General features: G+C 32.3%; 1 protein-coding gene across 5 annotated transcripts in view; it reads right to left on the reverse strand.

Annotated features, from left to right (window-relative positions):
* The window catches only part of LOC119071882 (IQ motif and SEC7 domain-containing protein 2), an 87,642-nt gene that overhangs the window by 15,425 nt on the left and 48,344 nt on the right, over window positions 1–23,873 (reverse strand). Inside the window, exons 1-2 of one of the 5 annotated variants that reach the window (XM_037176975.1) lie at window positions 22,405–22,489; window positions 14,506–14,959 (exon numbers count right to left, since the gene is read on the reverse strand). The exons of 2 other annotated variants lie outside the window; for them this stretch is intronic. In XM_037176975.1, coding sequence (XP_037032870.1) covers window positions 14,506–14,696 — 191 coding nt within the window. In that variant the 5' untranslated portion in view covers window positions 14,697–14,959; window positions 22,405–22,489. Of the gene's footprint in view, window positions 1–2,360; window positions 2,514–2,659; window positions 2,873–14,505; window positions 14,960–22,404; window positions 22,490–23,873 lie in introns of those variants that run through there. 2 more of the 5 variants (XM_037176977.1, XM_037176976.1) reach the window with 2 other exon arrangements.

Raw genomic sequence — 23,873 nt, forward strand, 5'->3', positions numbered from 1 at the left:
AAATGTCGGAAAATGAGGAAACTGTCAGAAAATACGAAAAAACGTTATCTCAAAAAATGGTCTCTCGTTCTACCTCTGTTTCTTCTCGTCGATCGATCGAAGATGTAGCTTTATGTACAGATTTGATAATTTGTTCTTCATTAAAAAAGACCGCGCTATCTTACATGCACCACTTTTGATTTGGACCAACAAACCACTGGTTCCAAGAGAGAATCGAACAAAAATTTAGATTCGATCGCAAGTGTCCATGTCCATACCATGTGTGTATTGTTTGCATTGATGCTTTCTATATCCATTTCTATTGACCCTCATTTCTATCTATTTTAATTAGTTGCAGGCATCGTAAAATCGTATTAATTTCTAGCATAAAACCACAATTGTAATTGCAACGAAATGCAGTCTGGGTATCAAGGGTACACAGCATACAAAAATAATGGAAATTACAGTGTTCCATTTCCATTTTACAAGAACATATCATTGTGCAATTAAAATGAAAATCCCTTGGCTTCTTAAAGCCCAACATCATTGTTTGTAATTGGAGCATATCATGAATATAATACGAATATCACAGAAATAATACACTGAACCACCAAAACGTGACTGGAGAAGTGTTTAATTGACAAAGATTTTTTTTTGTTGGTTGAGAAATGCCTTGTTGAAAAATTCAAAAAGTCAAAGTCACTGCTGTAATAGGATTCGGTTTAATATCGAACGAGAAAACAGTGAAAAGGTCGATGGATGAAGGTTCGTTTTCGGTTGATGATGGTACGGCCGGAGCGGAAAAAAAATTTAAATAAACTTGTTAGAAGGAGCGTCTTCATCTGAATTTTTCATCATTTTATCATCGTAGCCATCAGATATTTTCGTCAGATTTTGAGACCGAACCAATTATTAATTCAACGAAACGCTACCATGCCAACGACAAACTCTCACTTTCAATTAAATGAATCCGAATTAAATATACTTCTAAAGTCTACAGCAATTTTACAGGTCGTTTGGTCGATTCATCCGAGGATTACATTACACTACAAACAGCTTTAAGTGTTTGAACACAGGGCAAATTTATTGATTAAGGCGTTTCGTTGTATACATGTAACATATGAGTGGTACGACCTATTTCAAATAACACACACTGAAAGTGTTTCATTAAAGACACACACTACAGTTAAGCGAAACTGAATCACTGCTGCAAATGGTTTTATAGTTGACTTTGTTCAGTCATTATTTCGATCGTATTATTAGATATACCCTTTTCGCATCGGGGTGTGTTCGATGAAGCTTCAAATGTTTTTTTTTTGTGTCTTTGGCAGATTTGTTCATTCACCTGATTATAAACTCCAGTTCTCTCTATTATCGCATTATGACGGAAAGATGTTGGTTTTGATTAGATTATCTATTGTAACACTGGATGGATTAATTGTTTAACCCACAATTTTGTGTTACATTCACTTAATTCAGTGGAATTCAGTTTTTTCATTTCTCTATTTTCCTATGGTTTCAGTGAAATAAGCATTTTAAATGCTGCATAGGGATTATGTTTCACTCACCTTGCCAACAAAATGACCTACTTTAGAACGGTTGCGGAGGCAGAGTGTGTACACGGGAAGTTTAACTCGCATTTCGAATGTATAAGTCTTTAAGTGTGCACAGTTCGTATAAGGAACACGGGGGCGGTGGTCTATCGAGCATAGATCAAAAATCCTTACCGAATGCTAATTGCCTTATAACATTGTTATAATAAAATTAAATTTGAGTAGCTGCTAAGGAGCATGAAAATTTATTTTCATAAGTGGCATGTAGATGCTCGTATACGAGGAGGGGAAGTATAATTAATCCGTTTAATTTCACTCGTGGGCTACATATTAAATTTTGGAAGGAATTATTTCTATGGGTGCACAACGTTCGCAATTCTGAGATGTTTTACACGTAATCTGACGGCTCGTAGAATGGCAAATAAAATTTGAAACGAAAAAGGGTCCATTTAACATTTGATTGTTGTTGGGAAAAGATGTTTTACCGAACGTTTAGTAGAAGATTATTTTAGTCAACGTAAACAGACAATGGAGAAGATATTACGCCATATGTTTAAACAACAGTTCAGTATTGTAATTTTTCCATCAAAACATTATTTCGCTTAGAGCCATCGTCAATGATTCACAACTAACTTATTCAAAGAAAAATAAAAGTTTTTCGTTCAAAATTGAAAATATAAGAAAACATCGAAAGTAATTTAAGCAGAAAATTATTGGGTAGAAAAAAAAAAGGTTTTAAAAACAACACTTTCTCTCGCACAAAATAAATATCGTCCTGATAACAAAAAGAAGAAAAATAATAATAAAAAAAAATCAATAAAATGCTACCTTCCCCCAATAATAAATCCAGATATGCAGATAATCATTTCGGCTGGAAGGGAAATATCCGACAGCAAGCAAAAGGTAAAATATGATCCAACCAAACAAAAATTAAAATAAACGTAAAACCACACAGCTTAGCTTATCATATTTTTCTTTCTTCTTTCTCTCTCTCTGAATAATAAATCACAATTTCAATCAAAAGAAGCGAAAAAAAACAAAGCTCAATATTACGTTCAGATAAAAACTTCTAAAAATAAAAAGTTCCAAACATCAAGCACAATTTCCAAACATCAATTTCGATTTACTTTAAAAACATCGGAAACAGGAGCATATTTCTCTGTTCTTATTAACAAATCAATTAAACAAACACCGAACACCAGCCAAATTTTCTCTCTTTCACTTTTCGTTAATTGTTTAGATAAGACAGAATGTGTGTTCTTAAGCCGAGCACTTTACAGTTAATATTACCATTCACATTACATACGAGATTAATGTAAACACACACAATGTATAGCAGTTTCAAGGAACAACAAAAAAACCATTTATTTATAAACAAAATAGTAGAAAAAGGTATCAAAACGATCGATATTAAGTTTGTCGAATTTTACATGTAAGAAGGAATTATACGCGTGGTGCAGTAGAAGCACACACAAAAACGACCTTAAACGAATTGAGTTCGATACCAAACTGAAACCTTTAGAACCTTTAAGATTCTGTAAATGGGGAAATTTTGTTTATACAAAATTGTACGTTCAAAACATCCAATGTTATAATCGGCTATATATATAAAACAGTGCTGTATATAACATGCATTACCTACTTCTGCGCCTGCCTTTTGTGTACAATTCTTTTTTTATTTTGTTCTGTTTGCGTGTGTATAATGGTTTGTATATATGTGCCAACGAAATATATATGGATGGTAAGACATGGATATCAGCTGCCGAGCGGCGAAAGAGACAAGGGAGCATGACAAAATGCAATTTAAAAAAAGAAAGATTTTTTTCGGAGTGTCTACGTACGACTGTGCTTTAATACGCAATTTCATTTACAGACTGACGTTGAGGCGAAACATTCAATTATACTTTCAATAAATAAATCCATAATTTGATACCGCATTATAAATATTCTCGTCTGCAAATCCTCAGTTGTGCATTTAATAAATGGATTTCTCATAAACTGCAAATATTCTTTGTTGTGCATAAATGGAAAAGTTCTCAAAGTTTTGAGCAGAGAAAATCAGAAACAAATGCAAAAACTTTTTATTAAATGAAGTTCAGACTACGAAACACTTCAAAATATGTAAAAAGTTTCGCCGAAGATGAGTTAAAACATCGAAGAAATTTTATAAGAACATAAAAACGTCTGCTGGAGTGCTTATAACATTCTAACATGTTTTTCACATTTTCAAGTGAAATCTATTAACATTCCTTGAAGGTGGTTTGAGTTGCATGGAAGGAGGAATCATTTCAGCTCGCTATCAATACTATATGGCTGTATATCTATGCAATACCCTCTTCGATTTTCAACGACTCAATACCTAACGAATTCATCAACAAGTGTTTTATAAAACATAAGATAACATAGATTGATTGGCTAAAATAAATTGCAGGGTTACCACTACTCCTATAACTCCTTACAGTTCTTAAATTTCACAAACCATACTAAAACTCCTAAAATAAAGTTCTGGACTCAAGAAATAATTGCTGTTCGCACAATTTCACACAGTTTGAAGTTCTCTCTCAACCGTAACAGTTAGTCAGAGTTCCCCCATTGATACATTATTTAAAACACTTCGGAGACCAAACCGTGGCATCCCTGAAATTGTGTACTCAACAAAGTTTCCTTCCTTCATTTACATATAAAATCTTAAGGAAAATCTTTCGAATTTAATTAGAGTTAGTTTCGTAAGTAAACAATATCTGCATGATTGGTAAACCAATCTGACCGAATGTTTATTGCATGCACACACTGCACAGCCGTGCAGAAATCTTGGTATACACAAATGGTAATTGTTTAGGTCACTTCAATATAAATTTCAATTATCGGTACCGAATATGTATATTCGGTATAATTGTACCGGGTACATTGTACGTACTGGTTTGAGGTGGATGATAGCATCTTTTGAATTATATGGACGATTGTTGATGTTAATATTTTGGGAACATTATGGATCGCTAAAAAAACACTCATAACTCGCCATTGTTTGTTTTAAACTGTGAGTATAACGTGAACATGAACATGGAAACAATTCGTCCGACCGTCACCACAATTTACTGAAAGTGGTTTAAATTTACAACGAAATTTACGGTACTTTTTGCACACACAATAAAAAAAAGTCCATTTTTACTGGCCTAGAAATGGTTGTCATGTTTGTGTTTTCGCATGAACTTGGTCAACTTCAAAATGATTCTGTTACACAAACAAATTTTCCAATGTTAAAATGACAACATCGTTTATCAGGAATGTGTGACACAAATGCATACCGCTCTCAGTTTGAAATAAATATTTTCAAATTGAGAAGTCGATACAATAAATCCAGTAAATGTGATTTTAGGAAAGCAATTAGTTATGGAACATTAACATGGGTGGTCCGTAATATGGTATATTACACAGTTGTTGCGACACATCAGAAAAAAATAAATTTGTCGTCGTCACAAATTTAATGTATGTTGAAGAAAATATTTTGAGTCGGTATAGTATTTCAAGACCCCTACTATAATGCCGTATGTATAACGAAAATTTTGCACATTTTATGCACCTTTAACCAACCTAACAATTTTTTTGTTTGTGAAAACGAGGCACCACTATTTGACCAGCATGTGAGTATATTCGGGGCATCAAAGCAATGGTGTGTTTCAAATATCGCCCATCAACATGTTATTTATATTCTGTTACCATCGGCAGGTGATACGGGATGATATGTATAAACAATAATAAAGTAAGGCGAAATGTAGCGTTGGAAATGTAAATAATTTAAAAGTGTGATCTTGTTCAATTTAAATTTTCCCTTCCATATACACCGGCGAGTGTTTGTACAAGTGCTGAATTCTGCATAATATAATAAACACGAGGAAATTAAGCATTTGAATGACGTACGTAATTTTGTAGACGAATGACGAGCGGTGTGTGTAAATACATATTAAAAAGAAAATTGAACACACAATTTTTGTGTGTATATAACATGATCAACTGAATGCCGATGGCAAGGGAAATTAATTTAATTCAATAATGAAAAAAAAATATTTTCAAGATTTGAATGAAATCGACGAAAAAAATCAATTATGTTTTTGGTGCACGAATTCTAACAAAGGAGAGACTACCTACGCATCACATGTATTATATATCAGCCACCTTGCAAAGATTCTCTTTTTTTTTCTTCATCTGTTGGTGATGTCGAGATTGAAGATACAAAGAGTGAAAAGAAGATTTTTCAAAAATGCTCAACATGTGTTCAAATCCAATCCTCCCTGTTGCATTTCTGATATGTATAAAAAAAAAACATATTTTCATATTCTTTAATTTCATTGGCTCCTTGCAACGACAGATGTTAAAGCACATAATACCTTTTTGAGATGCATATAAAAGATGTTTCGTTAAAAAAACATACTTCAATGATGAAATTTTCGGAATTTTGGAGTTCAAACTATAATTTGTTACTGCTCTATATGTAATTACACGTTAGGTGGATGGGTAAATAAATGTTAATAATCAAAACAATGGGCTGGTAATGGTTTACCATTTACTTATAGTGTTTGTTGGGAGCCATCACACTTCCCTTCGCCTAATTAATGATAGAAAGACATTGTACATGTATATTCTGGTGTCCTGTAAAAGCATACGATGGTTAAACATAGACACTTATACCTTTGAAAAGAGACCCAGAAATACATTTTGCCGGCGCTAGAGCCGAATTTACTTGATCAATGGTTCAATTTACACGTATACTGTAAACAGTAATGGTGTTATAAGCAGAAAGGAAAATTAATAGGTCGACACACACAGCCATTTCCCTTGAGAATTATAATGTTCATGTCCAGCACAGTAATACATTTCACAGATTTTTCTTTTATATTTTCCCGGACACCTCATATACCCAGACCGCATCATTCATTTCTGTGTGTCGCCATCATCGTGTAGATATTGAGGATACATTTTTTTTGCGCGCGACATGGTGACTAAGTGCGAAACTAATCTAATTTAAGCGTGTCAACCTGTACCGTCCATTCCATATTCCATCCTTCTTCAGTGACTATACACATGGAATGAATTTGATTTATAGACATTAAGGTCTAGGTATTATGCGTAGCAGACAGTAGAAGCGAAAGCAAAAAAAAGAGATAAAAGGACGAAGAAATCCTAAAAGCATTAAGTGAAATGGTAATATGCGTAATATTTACTTATTCACCGAATATTCCCTCAACATTTACAGATTTAGAATCCTAATAAAATTCGTATTGTTAACCGAATAATACTGTTACATTCCTTGAGATAATGTTACACCAAAAATACATATGCCACATCATTTATGACATAATTGTCAGTTCATATTTTCGTGAATTGTGGAAGCAATGCTCAGGGCAATATCTTTGGGTTTCTTTGAGAATTTATAAAGAGCTTAACGACAGGACAACAGATAAAAACGCAAAATGTTTTTTTTATTACAGACAAGGCATTCCGGAGTGCATTAAGTATAATACACACATTCAGCTCATGCATGAGTGGAGAATATTCCTTTCATAACATATAAATTGAAAGGCATATGGTCGCAAATGTTTTTCATATTTACAACTCTCAGTGCAAAGTACATTGTTGAGGATTATGGTTTCGTCATCGTTTTCTATTGTGATAGTTTCGTCAATGTTTATGTTACACACAAAGTTATTCTTCGCATCTTGAAGTGTCTTGGAGTGAATACACTATGTACTATGAATGCAACTGTACTTGCGTGCTAGCAGCATCGTAATGAATCACACAATGGCTTTAGCTGGCAATATTCTAGAGTTTTCTTAGTAGAAGGTTTTATTTTGTGAAAATTGAACTCACGCAAGTATGAGAAGAATCTTCGGGATGTCTCAAAAGCTTCAATAGGAACACACGTCTCAACAGCCTGAGTCTACAGAAATTTGATACTTATGCAATTAGTCTAAAACATTTTCCATTGACATTGTGTGAATAACACCGGATTGGATCCTTGTTGGATACGACGAAAAAATGTTGCGATCGACCGACTGTTTGAATAACAAAATAACAAATGAAACCTAAGACTCGCACAGACTATAATAACAAAGTTATCGCTAACAATAAATCTGTTACTTCCTTTGTTTAAGGTATAGACTAGTGTTTGAAGTAAAATCTTTTACTTGAACATAAGAAATTATGCTTTGGCTGCATAAGAAAGATCACTAGCCCAAGCTCATCGCTTTTGCTTCGTAGTTGCCGATAAAACAGATGACAAACAGTCCACTGAAAGATAAGATCGTCATTAAATTTTGAAGATTGAAATAATTTCATTTTGATTTCTCATTCCCACGCCCACATCAAAACCAATTTCAATTCGATTCACCCTATTTACTAAACATCAAATTATTTTCTATTTCAATATTGACGTTACGACGATTAGAAACCATTCGTCATTTAAGTCATTACGCGATTTTATCAGAACACGACCGATGCTAATCAAATTAAAGCTGAAACTTAGTTGACACATACGTCGGTAGACTTTCATTTTTTTTATTAACAACTTTGTATGGTCTAGCTCACAGTTTTGTTAATATTTATGATTATACCAGACGAAAAAAAACAACAACAACCATGAACTCAACAAACATTTTGTTTTATTTGCTTTTCGTTTGATGGTTTCTTGCAGGAGTATCAATACCACAATAATCAAACTTTTGATCAATTCATCGTAATAAGTTTTCTTTTCAAAACGTCATTATTTCAATCTGGAGCTCTTACACGTTTTACATTGAAACATTAATTATTATCTAAGGTGTATTAAAAGTGCAATTAAAAGACCATTAGTAACCGCAACAGGTGTATAATTATTAGAAAATTTCCAATAAACCAGGAATATACACCAAGACCAAACGTAAATGAAATAATTCTTGTATCAGATCAGAAAATATTATTATCTTCAGCCATTAAAACGTTTAACACCATACACTCCATGCATATGAAACTAACGATTTCACATGTACACAACTGTGAAATTTCGATAGAGGAGAAAAAAAAAACATAATAAAATTGGGAAAGAACATTTAAATTTCTTATTAAAAACCTTTAACTGCAATCAAGAAAAAAAAATATTTCAAATCTACGAGATTCAGAAAATTAGATTTTAGGTCAAGCAACAAATCACAATCAAAAATAATCTAGATTTTTTTCTGTTTATAATTTTGTGTCAATTATTTACGGATAAAAATAACCAGAAAAAATACACATAATAAACAACTCGAAATCGCTAATCCAAGTCCACACACCACACTTTCGGTATAACAAAAATTTCTCTTCTATTCAATTCGTAAAACAAACCACGGTGATTAAGATTATAGATAGCTAATCAAGAAGTTACAAATCGATGTGTTTAAATAATTGGGAATTTATTTTTCAGAAATTATTGTAATTATCTTACCAAGAATTTCTATTGAAACAATAAATCATTGTGAATTGAAAATCTAATGTGCTAGTACCATGCGTAGAATTAAGACATCGAGAGTGAAAAGTAAAATTGAAAAGCAGATTTTCGTATTAGTTTTGATTGGATGGACCACTGGATCATATAGTGGACAATTTTATTAAATTTGTTCCAGACCGTCCGATTCGAACAGTATTGAATTTCACAAGCACGTCCACGGCTATAGGCTATAGTCATCTGTTAACGACAACGATGACAAAAATGAACTATTGACTTTGGCTCGTAAATATTATATAGAAAACCGGACTGTTAAACAAATGAAGGAAAAGATTTTCGAACAAAGTCTAGAAACAACAGAAGTAATTGATTTGACTCGTTGTTATAGTCAAATTTGTTTAAATTCAAATTTAATTTTAAGTAAACTCAGACACCTCAACCACTTTACTCAGTAAAATCGCTTTATATATTGATCCAACACTGGCTCTCAAGAAAATATTAAAACAGAAATACAAACAAGAACTGATCTTCTTCACCCTCAAGGTAAACAAGTAAACATTGTTAATACATCGATTATATTCATACTAATCCAGAGCATGAACAGAGTGGTGCTTTGCTGATAAACAAACATTTGGGCTTTTTTTTAAATACTGGACTTTAGTTTACTTTTGATGTTATCTTTCCACCAGCATCTTTTTTCAAAAATATAGGACCGCAATAACGACCATGTATGTGTTAGCTTTCAACAGAAAATTAGATGGAAATAGATAAAAAGATAAAGCTTTTCATCTGTTATCAACGGTGATGTCAAAGATAAACGAAGAGTCCTGGTGTGTTTTCTTATATAGCAAAATGTATGCTTAAACAAATGAAGTAAAAGATTTATAATTTAAATAAGAGATGAGACAGATTTAGAAGTTATATCGAGAAGATAACGTGCCATAACAAAACTCAATCAACTAGATTATGACCATGTGAATCAAATACAGTTTCTAGTATTTCTCTAATAAACCGACCGAATTTTTATATTTTTCTGCTGAACTGATGAAAAAAAGATGCCCCTAAATGTCTGACGAAAAACATTCACCGTCAGAACATTGTGATTACTGCCATAATACCTATGTCCTATGCTTCTTAAGTCTTATTGAAGCCACTTATTGAAGCATTTCAAATTGGTTTCAAAATTTCCATTTACATACATTTTGCTTGACCATCATGAACATTATTGTTTATGGATGTATTCCATCACTTACCTGAAACAAAAGAGAAAGAAATTTTTTATTAGAAATTCAGCTTTTCAATTCAGCATAAACAAAAAGTCTTTGCATAATAAATTCATGCACACGAATGTAATTATTAAATGTTGTAGAAGCACGTTAGTTTTCGTTTAACGTTTTGTAATATGCTGATTGCTGATGAATAGTCATGACGCATAATGATCAATTTAATTAAAATAAATTTTTTTCCATGTTTATATGCATTTCATGCACATAAAATTCATAGCCAATCGGTTTCAAAGACTTTGAGTCGATGGTATATGTTATAACAAATCTATGCAAATGAATCGCAACATTTATTCAAGCGAAGACGATAAAATTTGTAAATAAAATTCAAAACAATATTCATCTAACATTTAGAAACTCTGATTCGAAAATAATAAGACCGCAAATTCCAAATTATTATCATTATAAGTTTCCTTCAGTTCGTAATTAAAATCGTTGCGTTTTAACGATAGAAAATAAACGAAACACAGTCCGTAACTTTCGGTACATTATTTGGAATAGCATTGTATTGTATGTACGAGGAACTGGTTTTCGAACACACCAATTAAACATCATAATTTCGTAGGTCCAATTAAAATTTAAACAAATAATTTAACTTTTTAATGAGCGTTCGAACAACGTAATGTGCAATAAACGTTGTCATTGACGTAAATTAAATGTTAACAACAATAACGAAAAACAAATTTAAAAAAATAAATTGAGTTGATGTACGCCAGCAAAAATAAATATTTAAAAAAAAACGTTACCCGCCACATCAAAATTTATTTCCTTTTCTTCCATAAAGTTTACATGGTTCAATGCTAAATTCGTTGGCTCAACAATAATGTTCATGAATATAGAGATAAATTAAAATTGAACACACATTCACATGACGCTAACTAATGATAATAATGAACCCACAGGATTTATTCATTTTTTTCTTTTTTTATTTATCAACCATTCATTGCCATTTATCCAGAACTGTAATGGTTTTTTATGTGTTCGCTCCTATGTGCAACTTATATGTAAATGGGACAGAAAATGAAACTAGACTGAATGCAAATGGTGAAACAAAGCTTTTACTTAGCCAAAGTGGTGCATTGTTTTGGCACATTTACAAAAAAACGACGTTGGTCATAAATTCCTTTTACGCAGATTCCTTGTTGTACACTCCGCAAAATCAATTTTATTCGTCAACTTAACAAAAAAAAAATTGATTAAACCGCTGCTGTATTTGTTCGGATGCAATTGCAATCAATTTCTTTGTCGATACTGGGCGTAACGAAATTTATTTTTATTTTACAGAATGTGACTCACTCGCATCAGTTAAAGCTTAACCAGTGAAATAAAAATGTATATATCGGAGACAGCTAACAACTATCTCATCAGTGATGCCAGCAGAGTATTATGATAAAATGTCATTGAATTTTCATTTTTCAAATTATTGACGATATCAATTTCTGATCGACTCGTTGATTATTCATAAAATAAAATTATGAATTTGAATGGCAAACCTTCAGTTTCGAGTACATCAACCAAGTAACAATTGTTGTAAAACGTTAAAATTGGTTGATATATGTGACTCAAATGCATCTATTTAACATAATTAACGCGACGTGACTCAAAAATTATTTTAATCCGAATTAGAAATTCATATTCACATCGATAAAACAATTTATTGTAACTCCAACTTTTTTTGTTTTATTTTTTAATTCGTTTTGTCTGGGAGCATTCCGTGTAGGGAACAATAATAAGAAACCTATTAAATAGAAAGCGCAAAAAAAGCGCTATGGTCGACGTGATACTCATGTCTTAAATATACCATTATTAACACTGGTATCGAAACAAGATTGTTGTTTCTTATTATATTAAATATGCCATTTCGACTGATTACATTGTAATACGCGTGGTAAGACCAGTAAAATTATTAAACTCAGCTAATTTTGATTTGAATATGGTCACGTTATTTTCGATTGATATCGACTCGACATAACATCACCGAGCACGAAAACTTGTATATATGTCGATTGAACTACTTAGAAATCGGTTTATTGTATCATAAATATGTATAGCTTCGAGTGATTGTCAGACATGCATACGTTACTTGACTTTTAATATATCAGAGACTATTGAGTAATAGACTAGAGAAATTTAGCCGTGCCGTGCCTCGATTTTCGAAATATCCGAAATATCAAAATAGAGATAATTTGTCTTCATAGAAAATTAGTAAATCCTCATCTTCTGAAGAAGATTTTTTTCTCTCTGGAAACTAATCACAACAATTGTGTACGATTCCGCCAAAAATTACAGTACATTATGGTACCATTCTTGATAGAAACGAACAATGAACATCTCATTGCAAAACTTGTTTGGTTGGTCGTTTCATTGGATCTTGTCTCATTATATTTCGATGACTTGACAACAGTTCTTTTTTTTCTACCAGTTAAATAAAACCAATATTACACAAGAACATTCGTACAAAACTGATGACTTATGAAGTGGAATGTTATGACTAGATCATCCATGAATTGCTGAAAAACTATTATTATGAGGCGAAAACATTTCGACTATATATGGTGGATAATGTGCGGATAATTAACTCTCTATCAGCTATAAATGAACTTGCGTGTAATTTAAAGAACAACAGTCAAGTACACACGGTTTTTAATTTAAAATGTATGCGAGTGTAACACTAAATTCAAGGCTATCACTTTGAAAGTGCAATAGCGCAGAATTGGCTGTAGCGATTCATTTCATATTCAAATTTAACTCGGTTTTATACTTAATCACTATCAGGTTTTGATGCTACTTTTGATGCTACGGAATTTTCCTAAAAATTGTTGACTCTTAACGTCTCGCCATTAGATGGGAAAGGCTGTTTGAGTAAACGTGACAGTTCTTCTTGTGATAACTTTGACCCTTTTTTTATACCGTGGGTCGAGGGAGTGTTGACAAATCTATAAAATAGTTTGATATCATTTGTGAACGGGTCTTGATGGTCTTGATTGAATCAATCTTTCTATACTTTTAAATTACATCAATAATTCAATAATTTTGGATAATAAGTCTTTGGACTTATGAGATAATCGACACTCTTATCGATCGTTTGAAGACCTCACATCTCTATGTGCTGTATGTGCCCCAATCTAATACTTAGTTATCTCACACTGTACTCTCCCATTAAAAACTTTAGATAAAAAGTCATGGACCCACTTGTTTTGTATTTTCCATTATTCCTCTGTAACCAGAAGGGTGTAGATCATTTACATATCGAAATCATTTCGACAAAATGACGACTTGCAAACCAATCAATTCTTATCATAACAACTCACAGTGCAATTATTGAACTGGTAATTGCACCATAAATGCCATTAAGTAATAAATTACCGGTTTGACATTATCTTTCACAATCGCATCGGAACTCAATAGGTCATAAATGCGAAATAATAAAATGCCGACGAAAGTCAATTTCTTTTTCATCTTGAAAGTAATTGAAAATGAATTACGATCGCTATTAAAGAAGATTCAAACTATTTCCTTCTCCGATTAACTTTGATCCAGTTAACGAAGTAAGTCACCCGTATTTAATATCGTCATTGCTTCCACTATAGAACTCAGATTTTTATTTCGTTCTTGTTTTGTCGTCAGAAATTCAGATCTTATCGCAAATATATGGAGCAAAATTTGATCATAAGATTTCAGAGAAAAGTAAATTGAAAACGTGAGATTGATGTGAACGGTTATCAATGTTCAGTTATGTTAAATGCTTTGTTTAATGTATTTTCGAGTTGACAGAGCAATTCAAACACAACGAGGAAATATTGTCGTACGGTGCTACGATAATCACTTGATGTTGAAGAAAATATAAAATCAAGAGAAACGACAAATTTTATGCTACATAACTTTTACACCCTAAAGAAATTGCCGAATCAAATACGAAATAATCCTACGCATTAACCTGATGACAATGGAAATATTGCCAGCATTTGGATGATGAATACTTCTTTACCATGAATTCATCTACTGTGGAGGTGTTTAATGGTTGATATGGAATCATATTTTTCGCATCTTTTAATGGTATTAATTACAATACGTTCATCAGATATGGTCAATGCTCTAAGTCATATATAGAATGAATCATTCAAAATTTAACAAATTTTGTTTTTTGCTGATCTTTCCGTTCTTACGAATTATTGAATAATCAATTCAGACCAAATGCCTGGATCATTGTTGTTCATATATGTTTCAAATTTACCTGACAGTAGTTACATGATGACTGGTATGCGTTCGCGATTCTTTGTGTCTGGTTGAGTAACTGACAACCGTAACATGCCGCGTTGTTGTTCGTACAACTTTACGCACTCGACTCCGTCCGTCACCGACAATAATCACCGTTGGTGTTTTATCACTTCCATATTGCAGAAACGGAACATCCGCCTCAGGCATTATTATTATGTATGCGCATTAAGCAACGCGACACCAGTGAATTACAGTTAAATTTATTAAGAACATACGCGTGCAATTGTGGTTTTAAGTTTTTGGTTTGGTTGTTGTGTAACTTTTTCTAATTAAAATTTAATGAGTCGGATTTTCGTTGATTTCTTTTTTGTCTTTTTATTTTGGGTTTAGTGCTGTCCGTTCGCTGAATGATAAAACTGTTTCAGCTGATGGACGTGCAGTACATACTTTTTATAATTAACACAATTCGACTGTAAAAGAGAAGTTTATTGATAAGTTTCTAGAACAGCGACTTTGCACAGATCATTTATTTACATGAAACAAGGCTTTGTGTAGAAGAGGAAGCGAACAAACATCACTTTGTGACAAAGTGTAATTCATGTTTTTCCTTTGAATTGCTCTTTTCGGATAATAAAAAAAAACAAAAATCGACCGAAAAAACAAGATTTGTTCAATAGGAATGCGCTGTAAAATGTTCATTTCTCAGAAGACCAAATTAATCAGCTTCTGTATTCATTATGCTGTCATGTGTGTTCGCTATCAAACGGCGCTCAGTAAAACATCAGATATAACCAAAAATAGTTGGAAAATATAAACCAGTTATTCAACACTGCTGGAATAAATAAAATCAATTCAATTAACATCCATACATCGGGTTAAATTGCCACCATATATTTTAAAAGAAAGAATGAAATAATCAAAACGACAAAACATATGACGACTCACATTATTCAAAACAAGAGACAATTGGATCCAATTCCATTCTATAATTTTGCATCAGCCATTTATAATAAAGGAATTTAATTTTCGACTATAATGACATTCAACTCGGCAATGCTTTTTTTTTGATGTATGGTGTGGGATTTGGTAAACTCGGTAAACTGGAAGAGCAGTGCTTTTTGCTCGAAGACAGAATGCATTTTGATATAAAATTCACAGCTGTTTTTGTCTGTACCTACATTCACAGAATATTCACAGAAAATGGAATGACTCTCTCAACAATGAAGTAATAAATAAATCGAGTTGATGCTTTTTCGTCTTAAAGTTTGTCGTTGTGAATGGTACTGCTGAGATAATTAGTTTACCATATTACCATATATTGACGGAGCAGTGCAGAGACTGGTATATTAGCTTTGTCAGTAATGAGTCAATCGCCAGAAAAGTAGAGAAAAATATTTAAGTTGAAATTTATTGACGATTGATTTCAATAAGGCCAAGGACTTCTTTCCAGTCTCACACTTAATAGACTCAGCGGAAGTCTAACTACATTCAAGAATTTTGTGAATATTTTTTATTTCTTCAAAACTACCTGAGAATCAGATCGACTGTAAGTACAGTTCTGTGTTGTTTTTTTCAGTTAGTTCGCAAAACGTAATGACTTCTGTATAGCATTTACTTGGACGAGCTGGGTATTTACATTAAAAAATAATAATCCAAGAGACGCATTCGTTTCAGGAAGTTTTTTCAAATGGCTTATTGTCTTATTGTTCTGCACAACACTATTAAGATTTCGATTAGATAAATTTATCTCTCGACTTTTTTTTTGGTCTTCGTAGATTGCATTACTCAAGGCTCCGATGCCCGTCTCTTAATTAATATTCTTAATTATTTTTCTCTGCGATTTTTTTTTTCTCTGCTCGACGAATGCTAAATAGAATTCGTGAACGATAATTCGGCTGATTAATTTGAAATGGCCAAATATTTATTCTGATTTGGTAAATAAATTCAGTTCCGATCAATTACGACGCAAAAGCCTTGAGAAATATATGTTTGAAAACAACAGAACCAGCAAAAAGGCTACCTTACCGTGTTCCCACAAACACACGATTAATTTCATGCTATTCGACTATTTTACCTATTCTACCAGCCATTAACTGGTATGGTGGTGTGATTTAATTACAAATATTTGAGAAACTCGAGTTAAATGGAAACGTGCAAACCTCTAATGAAATTGTCAACCCCCAAAAGCCGATTAAATCTCGGTTTCGTTTCGTCCGACAACTCAATAAAAATCAAATCAGAGTGAGAAGTTTATTTTTAGCGTCTAATGATAAATGGCTTGTGGTTCGGCTAAATGTGAGTCATTTATCAAATGTTAAATTTATTGTTTCGGGTTTATAAACTCACAGAGATGCCGAATAAAATTTAAAAAGCAAAAAGAATAAGAAACTGAAATTTTGTTAATATGGTAACTTGTAGCTGGCCATATTTGTACATCACTTCCTCTGCTAGTAATAATAATAATTGAGCATGAATATTTTAATCGTTCTCCGTTCTGCATTCGTACTGGGTATACAATTGTAGATGTTGGGTGTAATTTTATTTAACTGATGAAAAATAGACAAAATTTATTGCAGGAACACAACGGCAAATTGTGAGATATAATAATTTGTAAATGTTAATCGAGTTTCTCAGACCAGATAAAGAATGGACTTAATTTGATTAGCAAAAATGTTTTAATAGTTTATTCACCTCAGAGTTGATTGTGAATTATTCAGGTCTATATTTCTAAAATTAATGAACGGACTTAATGAGTTTTGCGTCTTTATGAGGTATGATGGTTCAAGGAACCGATTTTATAGTTCCAAGAAAGTTTAACTAATTTCTTTTTAATTGCGACGATCAATCTTTATGAATGTAGGTGAATTATCTCAATCAATTTCGTTGGTACGAAAAAGTATTCACATCTTTCGATATGAAGAACTACCGCAGAACTGAATTCAATTACAGTTTTTCGCGTATTGAACTTGATACGATAGCGCGCGTACACACAGCATTACCACAAAGCCAAACTTTAATTTATTATATTTCTAAAAAGAGTGACTTGTTAAAATCACCAATGACACAGTGTGCAACATGTCAACAAAGTTATGCAACAAACTGTTTCAAACTAAAAAGCCAGCCTTAGAGCATATCATCACGATCGCATGTAATACGGTGTTTGTGTATACATTGAAAATGTATATAAAGTAGAACAAGTAGGCATTTATAGTGTAGTCAACTGTTGCAGCCTACACCGTATAATTTATAAAAGTTATTAAATGTATGTCTTGCAGTAATTACTTGTTCTTTTTTATCAACTCATTGCTCTGTGCAGCGTGTATTGACTTAAATACGAAAAATAATAATTACTTTAATGGAGCGTAGATCTATTGTCATTTACAAAGTGAATTGGCAATACGGTATCAAATCGGAATTATAATCACGTCTGGCTTTGTACACAAACTAATTGACAGAAAAAAATATTAGAATTAATTGATCCCTCGTAGCAACTGTTGATAGAAAAGCCAATTTATTTATAGACAGGGTAATTTATGCAATTATTAAAGAAATCGAGTCAAGGATATGACCTATAGCTGACTTTAAAGGTATAACAATCTGCAAAAAGTCATTCGGTTTAGGATATTTTCACCGAACGATCGGTGTATGGTGAGAAACTACAAACTACAAACTTCTTATATAGAAAAATGCATGTTCAAACAAATGAAGTAAAAGATTTTGTGTCAAACAAGCGATATTACTTTAATCAGAAGTAACAGATTTCATGCACCTGCCGTTTCTGAAAGGTTATCAAGTCATGGAATGCTAGGACTAGACGAGGGATCTCATAGATTCAGCTTGGAATTTCCTTCCTACTTTGGTTTCTCCGAACCGAAAGTTTGAGAAATTGATTTTTTTATGGATTCATGCATTTCCCACTGAAAACTCAGAAAGTTGTACTTTTTACGACTGAATCAAAATAATTAAAGACTGGATTTGATGAATGATATCGTCATTATTATATAGGAAGTTTACAATTTATTAATTTACCGAAATTTTTGTAACAGAAATCGCGTGTGTAATAAAAAAAAGTTCCATTGGCTTGTGTAGAGATGTCTCCATTATGCTCATATGTAATAAAAACCAGTGACAAGAAACGGAAATGCAATCATTAAAAAGTAAAAACTTCAACTGTTATTTCACTGTGATTTCAGATGACTTTTTCGCAAAACAACACATCGTGCATATTATTTGACTTATGGAAGTCATTAAAATACCGAAATTGAAAACCTTTCTCTTTTTCTATGCCAATTTATTAACTTATCAAACCAAGCATACGAAAAGAAAAATACAGAAAAAAAAACCAGCAGAATCATTATTATTAACCTAAATATGGAAATAAAGTTTAGTTGAAGCGTAAAAAATCATAATAAATCTTTGTACCTTAAATTATGTATTCAGACAGACTATGTACGGTGATTTTTGTTGTTTATATTATGCTTGCGTAAGCACGCTGCACATATACTTCACAACAATATTTGAGTAAAAGTAATAAAAACATTACTAGATAAGAATGCCATTATGGCCACACAGTGACTATTTATCGCACGGTTGATTAGTTGAAAAACGAAGGTAATTTCACTGTGCACACATTGTTGCAAAATTTATCTTATCCTCACCTTCATCAGAACTAAGAGTTTTTTTTTCAATTAAAAACTAATTCCGAACAAAAGTAATTTAGTTCAATTAAGTACCAGTCGTTCGGTTCAAATTAGTTAAAGGCATAAAGTAATTGAACCGTAATTGAGTCGGTGTAAATAGCTTTTATTTTCGTCTGTGTGTATGGAGAAGATGAACATCTTAATTCGATCAATACATTGTATACGAGAAGACAACGGACACCTTGTGTATGCTTCAATACTAAGTGACATCGATTGATTTCGTGTAGGTTATGGACTTTATTGGAGTGTAGAAACTCAATTTTAAAAAATAAAAATTTTTGTGTTTGAATAGAGCACCTCAAAAGCTTTCAGTTTTAATTTTATTATATCTAGTGAATGTCAGACATTTAATAAGATTCCTCTTTGGACAAAGTGTATGGGTCTTATGAAAATGATATCAAGGGGTTCCTCAGTCTCTTTGTTAATAGATAATAACGGTGAATTGTGAGATACAAAGCAGGAAGAGGAATAATCGATAACAGAAATCAACAATAAAATCGCGATTCAAATTACTGAAATTGGTTTCAATTATCAGACCTTAAGCAAGTCATAAATCGTGCCCATTTTATTCACATGATCATAAAAGTGTGAAATGAAATCGAGAAAGTTGAGAAATAGAAATAGTAAAGTCGAAGAGATAATATACCTTCGAACTTGTGAAAATAAGACTCTGTGTTCAATGGAGCTTAGGCAAAAATATCAAATTTCGATTATTCATTTTTTTTCAAAGCCAACGACTTATTAGATTTAACATTCACACATTCGGCATTTCGGAAACACATGATGTGAGTGTTGTTGAAAGTGTCGATTCGTGATGCTCTCAAAGTGTATAATCAAAATATTTTGTTTCAAACAAAACTCCCTTCACTGAAAACGTTTGACTTTGATGGTTATTAACGAGTACGCGTTCGATTCTCCTATTTAATTAAACAGAGTGGGTGATCTTGTTGTATCATAATAAAATATATCGCCGACTGAAATGAAAATTCCAGTTATATGCATCGCATTTTCCACTAATGCATTTAATTAAGATTTATTGAAATTCAACTGAGTTATTGAAAGAATAAGTTTTTTTTAATGGAAAAGAATAAGTTTTACAATTCTATGAAATTCAATTAAGAGGAGGCGGTTTATTTAATAATGAACTGAAACTGGCTTAATGGCGTTGATTCTTTGAGTTTGAGCCGTGATAGTAAGGCAATAAAACATAAAATTATGTCAGCAACGTCGAGTTTGTAATTAATATTAACACTGAAACGTCTACAGCGCAGCAACAAACAGAGAAAAACCTACAGCCAGTAAGATAACTGCACCAAACTTGTCCAGTACACAGAATAAAAATCGGTAAATTTTCAATTTATCGTTTACCATCGAATGTTATGGAAAGAGCGTCAAACCATAAATATTTTAAATTGGATATTACGGCGGATGTTCGCATGAATGATCAACAAAAAAACATACGTCAGCGCCCCACGTTTGTATATATCACTGTTTGTTGTATGTATATAACTTCAATTTCTCAGAATTGTAATTCGTCAAAAAACGAACAGATCTCAAAACTCCCCAAACTCACGATAAAAAGCTATTAGCGCAATTAGATGAATTAGCAAGAAATGTGGAAAAAAATATATTACAAAATTGCTTGTGTCTGGCAAACATTATGGATTTTGCATCGAATATTATAGACGAACTTGTGTATCGCGAACGATGATGATTTATTGTTGGAAAATTGAGTCGAATTTCGTTCTGGCAATTCCTTTTTCCATTTTACAATTTTACTTTACAATGGGCAGACAGACGAAAAGAGGAATTTCCATTTCATGACTTTCGAAAGTCCCTACAGACGGAATAAGGGTCAAATATTACTATGCTATCCCCGATCTAATGGACTCGCTTTCTATATAAAATTGAGCAATTTACTTTAAAAATTGCCTTCTACCATCTAATGGAATAATGGCAACCGTTGATTTATGATTGCATAGATGTGGTATGAGGAATATAACAATAAAACATTTTTTTGGCAGTTATGCGGTCGGCGGTCGTTCATAAACTTTATAAAATCGTATTCCATCATCTTCACCCGTAAACTGATGGTAAAGTTCACTCTTTTTCACTGTGTCACCCAACATTGTTTCATTTTAAAATTACAAATTGTTGCGGTTGCACAACATATGGAAAATGGGTACCGTAAAACATTTATAATAAGAAATTCAATATTTCCTCCTCATTTTACAAATATTTTTTTTTCGTTCATTTAACCATCCTGTTAACCCAGACTGATTACACCGCCATGTATTTCCATTTTGTTTATTCAATTGGTAAAACGTGACCTATGATGAATTTATTACTTATTCAAACATACGAATGAATCATCGTCGTGTTCCCTATTATAGCTTGAGTAAAGTAGCAGCTTGAAAGATTACATTTGAATTATATTTTTCGTTTTTTTTTGTTTGTACCATTACTGGCGACACATGACAGCAATTAAAAATATTTATAATCCGAGTTGATATTAACCATTAAAGTTGAGTCTCATTTCTTGAAATATAATCCACTTGTTGCAAAGTCTTGTTCTAGAAACAATTCGTAATTTTTATAAAATTTAATATTCTGGTTGTATGGTGTGAATTGCACATTCAATTTTTTCGTTTAAACTTAAATGCTAAACCACTTTAAAAACACACACACACTCGCAGCCATATCCAAGCGATAAATTAAAACTTTTTATAACTATTTAACCGCACAGATTTAAAAAAAAGTCACAAATGGCATTGATCTGTGTGTGTTTAAAAGGAAAACATAAAAATTTTCCGTTGCCCAATAGAGAGGCACACACCAAAACAGAGAAAAAACCACAGATTTTCCCCGTCCATCCAGCACAGATGTAAGAGCACAACTTACATAAAACTAAAGTCCAAAACGAGTATCTTGATAGTCTGATTATCGCACTATGTAAAATTACGGTAAAATGCGATCAAACCGATCGAATATATGTAACACACATTTTCCATCCAAACAGAATCGCATCTAAAATACACACGTTCCAGTAATAAATACGAATATACACAATGTGTGTCTACAACCGTTGCACATTTTGTACTGTACGTACGCGTCTAGATAATTAATTCATGTTAAAAACAAGAAATCATTGGAAGGTAAACCAGCGCGCATAAGACAATTGGTAAATGTACACAAGTTGAAAAGGAAAAACATACAAACAATAGACATGAATAAATATATCCATACGAAACTGATGTTGTGAAAATATATATATGAGCGCGCCGCGCCGTGTCGTTCTTTATTACAATCGTTACAAGTTAAAACTGAGTCAAGTCAAAAAAATAAATTTTTCTACACTGAATTTGCATTGACTAATTTCAACTTGAAGTTGTGTATAAATGTGTGTTTAACAGTGGAGTGGTATATCATATTGGGATTTTAAATTACCAGACAACAACAACATTTATAGAGTCAGCAGAGTTGATTGGATAGAACGGGATAGATAATAATGTTATTGTTGTGTCTCATATCTCATATATATACACATTTTCAGTTAATGAGAGGTTTTTATTTTGATTTTTCTGTATTATAGTATATAGTATATAAACGGAAAGCCATAGAGTACACGCTGGTAATGAGATTTTTGTACCTTGGATGATGTTTACAGTCAAGCGATAAATTATTATTATTTTTTTCTTATACTTAGATTAATAACATTTTCGTTTACACGGCTGTTAAGCTTTAGCAGGTTGTAGTAGTGTTGTTGGTGGGGAGAAAACTTTAAAGATAAAATTAGGATGATGACTCTATTCTAATAAAACTAAAATGTAATCATGAAAATCGATCTTGTACACAACTCCGCATAAAATAACTTCCAAGCAGGATGCGTTGTAAAATTCCGACGATGATTGCACAAAACCTTTTCGAAACTTTCGCATTGTACAATGCAGACATCGACGTATTGTAACAATGTTACTATTCGATGTGTTGAAGGTATAAAGACGATATTTAAATGGAAAATTTGCACACAAAAAGAGACAACTTTTTTCGATACAAATGAAGTATAAGACAGTGTACGCGTTTAGTATCCACAGTCAACAAGCTTATTGTTATATTATGACGTCATTGATATCCGCGAAACAGAGTGGCAGTAATTTGCATATATACAACACTCGTGTGACATCATTTAAAGTGATTGATTAATTATTAAAACGTTCGTTATTATGCCATTTATAAAGAGAATGGCAAATGAGAAACGTGTGTATTCCGCACAGCGAATACAGAGTGTACACAAAAGACTGTATTTATTGAACGACAAAATAAATAATTAAATTATCCCGATCAGTGAGTCGATCAAGAGCAGAAAGAGAGAGAGGGAGAGATATGTGTCTACGGTTGCAAGTCATGATGTTCGAGGTATAATCAATTTACCGGTAGAAGGAAATTACTTATTAATATTTAATATTACACTGAAAACATTCGTGCGTTTTATATTAGCTGAGAGGCTGCGATATGTTCTCAGGTGGCAACTTTTCGATTTTTTTTGTTTTTTAAAATTACATTACTACCGCAAATAAAAATCTTTCTTACGAAATAAGTCACAAGTTAGATAGATAAGTGTTTTGCCATTATTTACGAAAGGCAGAACACGTGAGAAGCACATAAAGGCGGAATATAAACGTTA

Source organism: Bradysia coprophila (genome assembly GCF_014529535.1).
Source record: "Bradysia coprophila strain Holo2 chromosome IV unlocalized genomic scaffold, BU_Bcop_v1 contig_5, whole genome shotgun sequence".
NCBI classification, from domain to species: domain Eukaryota; kingdom Metazoa; phylum Arthropoda; class Insecta; order Diptera; family Sciaridae; genus Bradysia; species Bradysia coprophila.